The sequence below is a fragment of the Juglans microcarpa x Juglans regia genome, chromosome 8S (genome assembly GCF_004785595.1).
Source record: "Juglans microcarpa x Juglans regia isolate MS1-56 chromosome 8S, Jm3101_v1.0, whole genome shotgun sequence".
NCBI lineage: Eukaryota > Viridiplantae > Streptophyta > Magnoliopsida > Fagales > Juglandaceae > Juglans > Juglans microcarpa x Juglans regia.
In genome coordinates this window covers 8682310-8689867 of record NC_054609.1, presented here as the reverse complement: position 1 = coordinate 8689867, position 7558 = coordinate 8682310, and the positions used below count along the sequence as shown (strand labels likewise).

The following is a 7558-nucleotide window of genomic DNA, read 5'->3' as shown; positions in this document are numbered from 1 at the left end:
TTGAGCTGTCAAAATTATCCCAAACTTTTCTCCGTGGTGCTCAAATTCTATTTGTGAGAGCTCCTTTGGCTCGGCTACTTTTTTTTTTAAAGGTAAGTCCAAGGTGACTCAACAACGTCCTCGTGTGGGTTCTTCAACATCGGACTCATGGAAGCGTGTACAAATACGCTTCTATCGTTAAAAACGGCACAATCTTTTTAATTTTAATGACTCGTGGGCAGACATATTTGGTAGAGATTTGAGTTATAGAAGGAGTCCTTTTGAATATTAATTGACTCCATTTTAAACACTTCACTGATCAGCAGATATACTGACTCCATTTTAAACGTCGTTTCAAAAATCAACAATATTCCAGCTTGAGTTGTAGATTGTTTGAGAGAGATGGAGGTTGGTAATGCTATGGAAGAAGAAAGGTCAAGAGAAGAACATCATGTAGATCAAGAAATATTAGAAGAACAAAAAGATGATCACATACTCAAAGGTAAGAACCTGCTATCTCTCAAAAAGCCGGCTAATATTCGTGATTCTTTCGATTTAGAGGCAAGTAGATTCACCACAAACCAAGGCTCGTCTCAGGTAATTTACTTTTTCTGTTTTAATTTCCTCCATGTTTTAGGCTTTTGTTTTCGTATTTGCATGTTATAATCATTATTTCCTACATATATGGGACGTAAGACATTTAAATGATTGCAGGTCGGAGATTGGAAAACAGTGATGAAGTTAGCATTTCAGAGCATTGGTGTTGTATATGGTGATCTGGGCACTTCACCTTTGTATGTGTTACCGGGTATTTTCCCTACTGGGATTAAGCACAATGATGATATACTTGGGGTGCTGTCTCTTATCTTTTACTCGCTCATGTTAATCACTTTGATCAAGTACGTTTTCATTGTGCTAGCGGCCAACGATAATGGTGATGGTAATCTTCTGATCTCCTACATATGCTTAACATCTTCAACGTTTTTATTGATTTTCCTCTTTGATGGTTGCATCATTTAGGTATAGGATGCATGCGTTTCATTCCCTGGTGGAGATAAATTCCTTTTTTTTTTCCTTTTTTTTTTTGCATACATGTACGTTTTTCGCGAGACTCTCACACTTTATATTTTCGACCCAGAGTATTACTTTATGAGAAGTATTCTAATCACAAAATAATTACATAAAAATAATTTTACAAACTGATATGATTTTATATGGTTTGTTTGATTGTAAAATTATTTTTATTATAAAACAGATTTGACGGATCACATAAACCTACGTCAGTTTGTGAGATTATATTTTATATAATCTTTTTATGAATGTGCACTCCTCTCACTTTTTTTTATTTTAAAGAGACCTAGTGTTCCGATTTGCCTAGCTAGTCCTAAAAACTCATCCAATAAGGTCGCAATCACATCTGCCTGCCACCACCTTCCTGGCAAAATCTCTAATGATTGTGATTTTCTTGTTTATATATTCATGTATATAGTCAAAGCTATTATATTATATTCGATTGTCATCCACGCAAAGGTAATATCAATGATCACATGATCTGGTCTGTGATTTATTTTTTGTCATAGTATTCCTACAAATTATAAAAAGTATTTTACAAAAGTAAATCTATTGACTGATAACCACAAGATTCAAAACAGCCCAGATCCTCACTTATCCTATCCACGGTTGAATGCTGCAGATAACTCTTCATCAAGTGATAACACCGAAAGTTTAGGAGATAACTCTTGACTACATTTGAATGCATTTGAATTCTTGTTATCTCTGTAATCTCTCCATTAGGGCCGCTACCCGCATGGTGCGGGGCGGGGGGTGCCCTTCCCCGCACCCCGCCCCGCACCATGCGGGGTTGGGGATTTCCCCACCGCCCCCCGCCCCCGGGAGGCGGGGGCGGGGTCCCCCGCCCCGGTGCCGGGGGGCGGGGGAAAAACCCCCACCCGCCCCGCCCCCCGCCATTATGTTAAAAAAAATTTTTTTGGTCTAAAAATATTTTTTTAGACCAAAATTATAATATATTTTAAATAATAAATTAAAATTTATAAATATAAAAAAATATAAACTCATTAGAGTTAGATTTTGGATTGATTTGGCCTCCTAGGCCAATCTTTATATAGGAGGCCAAGACAATACAATAGTCATCCTTAAGCAATGTGGGACTTAGTAGTAAGTCCCACATTGCTTAAGGATGACTATTGTATTGCCTTGGCCTCCTATATAAAGATTGGCCTAGGAGGCCAAAACAATCCAATGACTTGAATATAATTTTAAGTCTTTTATAAATTGTGTATATCTATATACAATATATTTATTTAATATATATAAATAAAATTTTTTTTTTAATGTGGAGCGGGGGCGGGGGCGGGGCGGGGCCCCGCTGGGGTCATCCCGCCCCCCGCCCCCGCTATACCCTCTCTATGCGGGGCGGGGGACCCCGCCCCCGCATGGGCGGAGCGGGTTAGCCCGCCCGCCCATGCGGGGGCGGGGCGGAAGCCGGGCGGGGCAGCGGGGGCGGGGCCCCGCTGCCCACCCCTACTCTCCATGTAATCTTGATTCAAACTCCTTATGCATTCAAACTCCTTTGAATGCATTGAAGCCAAGACTAATTCTACAGAAATTTACATGGTATCAGAAATTGACATAGACTGACGTAATTTTATGTAATATATTTAATTTATTTTATAATAAAAATAATTTTATAATATGATGTATCATATCAAACTACGTCAATTTGTGAATATTTTTTGAAAATCACTTGTTCATAATAATCTGAAGTTGGTCCAAGGTGAGAGGTGATAACATAACTAATCACCCCATGCATGTATAATATTCCAACCTGTAAGTTTTAATTATTTAATGTATGCATGCACCAATTAGTCAAATAGTCACGGGATTTAATTTTTCAATAAATTAATACAAGCTTCCCCACATGAGGCTTTTATATTGTATATGTCTATATATAAATATATATATGTGTAATCAACGTATGTAGTCAACGTTCTTAACATCAAAGTATTTTCTGTTAATTAATATTTTAAAAATCTTACATAGGAGGAACTTTTGCTCTGTATTCTCTCCTGTGCCGCCATGCCAAGGCAAGCTTGACACCTAACCAGCAGGCTGAAGACAAAGAAGTGTCCAACTACCGACTAGATTCGCCAAATCGACGGCTCAAGAGGGCATCCTTTGTAAAGTCCATGCTTGAAAATAGCCAAACAATAAAGTTCTTCATATTGCTCATGACCATGCTTGGCACTTCCATGGTTCTTGGAGATGGAATCCTTACACCATGCATCTCAGGTAATACGATATCTAGAGAGCAACTGATTCTGTATCTACTAATTTCTTTTTAATAAGTTTATTCATCAATATGTGATAACAATATATATCATGATGTCTTTCGTGCAGTGTTGTCAGCAGTGGGAGGAGTTAAGGAAGCTGCTACTGGTCTCACTGATAATATGATCATGTGGTTTTCAGTGGGAATCTTGATTGTTTTGTTCCAAATTCAAAGGTTTGGGACAGATAAAATCGGCTACAGTTTTGCTCCAATACTCGCAATTTGGTTCCTTTTCATTGGAAGTATTGGCTTGTACAACTTCTGTAAGTACGATCCAGGTGTTATCAAGGCAATTAATCCAATGTATATCATTCAATACTTCAGTAGGAACAAGAAGGATGCATGGATTTCTCTTGGAGGTGTCATCCTATGCCTAACAGGTGCGTATCGTGCAGTATCAATTTGACTTTTTCTGTTTTAGTTATAAGATGGCATAGGTATTGTTTCAAGTTTCAAGCCCAGAAAACGTGATTTTTAAGTAGGCTGACTAGAATTATTTCTATCAGACATCATAGTTTATATTTGATACTCAAGTTCATTAAATTTCTAGTCAATTAATTACTAGCTGAAGCTTTACTTGAAGTAGTTTTTCTTTAAACTTACTATATTAAAAAAATGAAACTAATTTTGCTGGTCAAACAATATCAGGTTCTGAAGCCCTCTTTGCTGATCTTGGTCACTTCAGTGTTCGCTCAATCCAGATAAGCTCATGCACTCTAGTTTTTCCATGTGTTGTTTTTGCTTACTTTGGCCAAGCTTCCTATCTCCGCCAACACAGTCAGGACGCTAGCAATGCCTTCTATAGTTCAGTTCCAAGTACATCACTTGGCCTTACAACAAACTTTGTTTCTAAATTTGTCATTGATTTTGCATTTTTTCTACTTAATTTGACTAGCTATCTCTTGTAAATGTAGAACCGGTATACTGGCCAATGTTTGTTATCGCTGTAATGGCAGCCATCATTGCTAGTCAGTCCTTGATCTCAGCTTCCTTCTCCATCATCCAACAGTCATTAGCGTTGGGTTGTTTCCCACGGGTTAAGGTAGTGCACACTTCCTCTAAATACAAAGGACAAGTCTATGTACCCGAGATCAACACTATTCTCATGTTGGCTTGTGTGGGTGTCACCCTTGGATTCAAAAACACATTGAAGATCGGTAACGCTTATGGTAAATACAATGGATGATCTTTCTTTTGAACACTTCAAGTTTAGCTGTCATCTTTCGTATGCATGCAATTTTTGGAAGTTTCTAATCGATTGTCAAAACTATATAAATTGCTAATTCTATATTGAAACCATTTTCACTGTTTTTGTTATGTTCATAGGAATTGCCGTGGCGTTCGTATTTACGATCACATCTGCATTTCTTGTCCTTGTGATGGTAATGATATGGAAGACAAGCATGTACTTGATAGTCATCTATGCCCTATCTATATGGCTCTTGGAACTCCTATTCTTGAGCTCAGTACTCTACAAATTTATCGATGGAGGCTATCTTCCTTTGTTATTTGCCATGGTTATGATGACAATTATGTATTTATGGAATTATGGCTACCGCAAGAAGTACATTTACGAGCTTGATAATAAAGTCTCTCCAGTAAAGTTAGTTGAGATAGCTTCTGATGCTAGCATCCACCGGATCCCCGGTCTTGCACTGTTTTACACTGAGCTTGTCCAAGGCATTTCTCCAATCTTCACACATTATGTAGCCAATGTCCCAGCTCTGCACTCAGTTCTTGTCTTTATCTCAATCAAATCCCTGCCCATTTGCACAGTGCCTCTGGAAGATCGATTTTTGTTCAAAAGAGTGGAGCCTCGTGATCTGAGCATTTTCCGATGTATTGTGCGGTATGGATACAAGGATGCAAGAACGGAGTGGGAGTCTTTCAAGGAGATGTTGGCAATTCAGTTGAAGGATTTCATAAGAAAAGATGTGTTCATGTCTAGGCTGCCACACACTACAAATATGGATTCATACGAATCAGATGATAACGAAGTTTCGAGGCTGAGAACTGAAGAGATAGCTCAAAGGGAGGTAGAGAAAGTGGATGAAGCTCTGAATGTTGGGGATATTGTTCATCTGATGGGTGAAAATGAGGTGGTTGCTTCAAAGGGTTCAAGCTTCTTGAAGAAATTAGTTATAAACTACGCCTATAACTGGTTGCGAAGAAGTGTGAGGCAGGTTGATGAAGTTTTTATGATTCCTCGCAAGCGACTTCTCAAAGTGGGGATGACTTATGATGTCTAATAATAGAGTTTTGATCAATTCCGTGTGGTTTTCCTCTTTCTATTTTGTTAATTAGACTTCTCATGTGAAGGATATTTTTACAGTTTTAGTTTGTTAATTAAAAAGAAATTCGATCCTGGTACAGTTTGTGAACTTATCATCTAATGCCACATCATGGGATAACGAGAGGATGATGAGAAAATGGATGATGAATAAATTTTTCTCAGAATTATAGTGTGCTCCTTTAGGCCAAATGCATGCCTTTGATATGATAGCATGATACTTAAAATCTGATGAACCATTCCCACCATCTGATATTATACTCCTTCCCCATCTCTATACATCAGGGAATGACCCTGAGTATATCATGATGTGTTTTATAAGGCAGGGAGTTAAAGCACCAAGCTCTAATTATCAGATCTCAAATCTGGTATGTACTCCTTCCCCACGCTGCTGTTGACTCCACTTATTTGCAGTAATTCTCAAATCTCTCTGACAGTGAATTATCAGAATCTCCTTCTACTTGCATTATGTGAGAGGAAAAATGGAAGGAAATCAGATGCATGTTTCCTCATACGTACATACAGGCTAATTTGGAATTTTAATAAAAATGGGAGGTTCTCTGTAAAGAGTGCCTACTTTTAAGAAAAATGGATAAGGAAAATGAAGAAAAAAGAAGAAGAGGAAAATGAAGCGAGGAAGGTTGATTCTTAGATATTAGCAGATAACAGTTTTTTCTTTAATTTTTAATTTATTTTATTTTATTTTTAATTTTTAATTTTTAATTTTTTTATTTTTTTGCAACATTTTTAATATGGGGGACGAAGAGGAGAAAATTAAGGGGGAAAAAGGACAAAGAAATGAGAAAAAAAAAAGGGTAAAAGTGAGAGAAGTTTTGGTTGAGAGGAGGTGGAGGAGCAAGGTCCGATGGAAGTGTGGTGCATGAGGGAAAGGTTATTATTATTATTATTATTATTATTATTATTATTTATTTACTTTTCCAAATGGGGGAGCTCTCAATTTGATTTCTTTTGGATTTTGGAGGCATCTTTGGCCTTTTCTTTTCTAATTTCTAATTAAAATTTAAACCCATGGGTCTTTTAATAAAGGCACAATTTCTGAGTTATTAATGAAAAGGGAAATACTAAATACATGTTGCGCTCTCTCTTTGAAATGGAATCTATTAATTTTTTTTTATGTGGATGTCAAATTTATTCAACTTTTTTTAAAAGAAAGTGTGCGATACTTGTGGGTTGGCTTCTTCAAAAAACTTGTTTAATCTCCATCATTTTTCTCATTTTATTTTTAAATCCATTTTTTTCTTCATTTCATTTTATTTCTCTTCTTTTCTTTCACATCACATGAGCACTAAGAATGGTTTGAATTCAGAGATGAGTTGAGATGGTTTGTAAATAGTAGAATAAAAGTTGAATTGTTTTTTATATTTTGTATGAAAATTTGGAAAATTTATTTTGAGATTTGAAAAAGTTGAATTGTTTATTATATTTTGTGTGAAAATTTAAGAAAATTGTAATGATGAGATGAGATGAGTTTATGTGAATTTTGAATTCAAACATAACCTTATTTAATCATCAAACCAATTCAAATAGTTCCATAACATTCATTTTGATGCACCCACAAGTTCTTATGGTTGGCCTGGCAAAAGATCGAATCCATGGCTAGCATTCTTTTGAGCTCCCAGTTTCGATCTCAAACCTATCTTAATTCACTTTATCTAATCATCACAATTTTCCTAAATTTCAACATAAAATATAATAAATAATTCAATTTTTTCAAATCTCAAAATAATAATAATAATAATAATAATAATAATAAATAATATTTTAACAATATTTTATTCAACTTTAATTTTCATCTCAACTCAACTCAGTTCAACATCTAAATGCAACTTTATCATTCCTATCATTAATTGATACAATCAGTTCTATTTCTCCTATTTTCTTTTCTTTTCACTTTAATTTTCCTTCTCCTCTATTGTGCT

General features: G+C 36.0%; 1 protein-coding gene across 1 annotated transcript; it reads left to right on the top strand.

The window, feature by feature from the left end:
* The first annotated feature begins 340 nt into the window (after positions 1-340).
* LOC121244050 (potassium transporter 5-like) lies at positions 341-5690 on the top strand. Its single transcript, XM_041142093.1, has 7 exons — positions 341-576; positions 694-919; positions 3040-3288; positions 3397-3708; positions 3977-4144; positions 4243-4497; positions 4655-5690. Exons 1-7 carry the CDS (start codon positions 382-384, stop codon positions 5575-5577), a joined length of 2328 nt encoding a protein of 775 aa, XP_040998027.1. The 5' UTR covers positions 341-381; the 3' UTR covers positions 5578-5690.
* Positions 5691-7558: the final 1868 nt, after the last annotated feature.

Coding starts and splice junctions, on each gene's coding strand:
- LOC121244050 (XM_041142093.1), top strand. CDS start 382: ATGGAGGTTGGTAATGCTATGGAAGAAGAAAGGTCAAGAGAAGAACAT. Junction 577..693: donor CAAACCAAGGCTCGTCTCAG/GTAATTTACTTT, acceptor AAATGATTGCAG/GTCGGAGATTGGAAAACAGT. Junction 920..3,039: donor GGCCAACGATAATGGTGATG/GTAATCTTCTGA, acceptor AATCTTACATAG/GAGGAACTTTTGCTCTGTAT.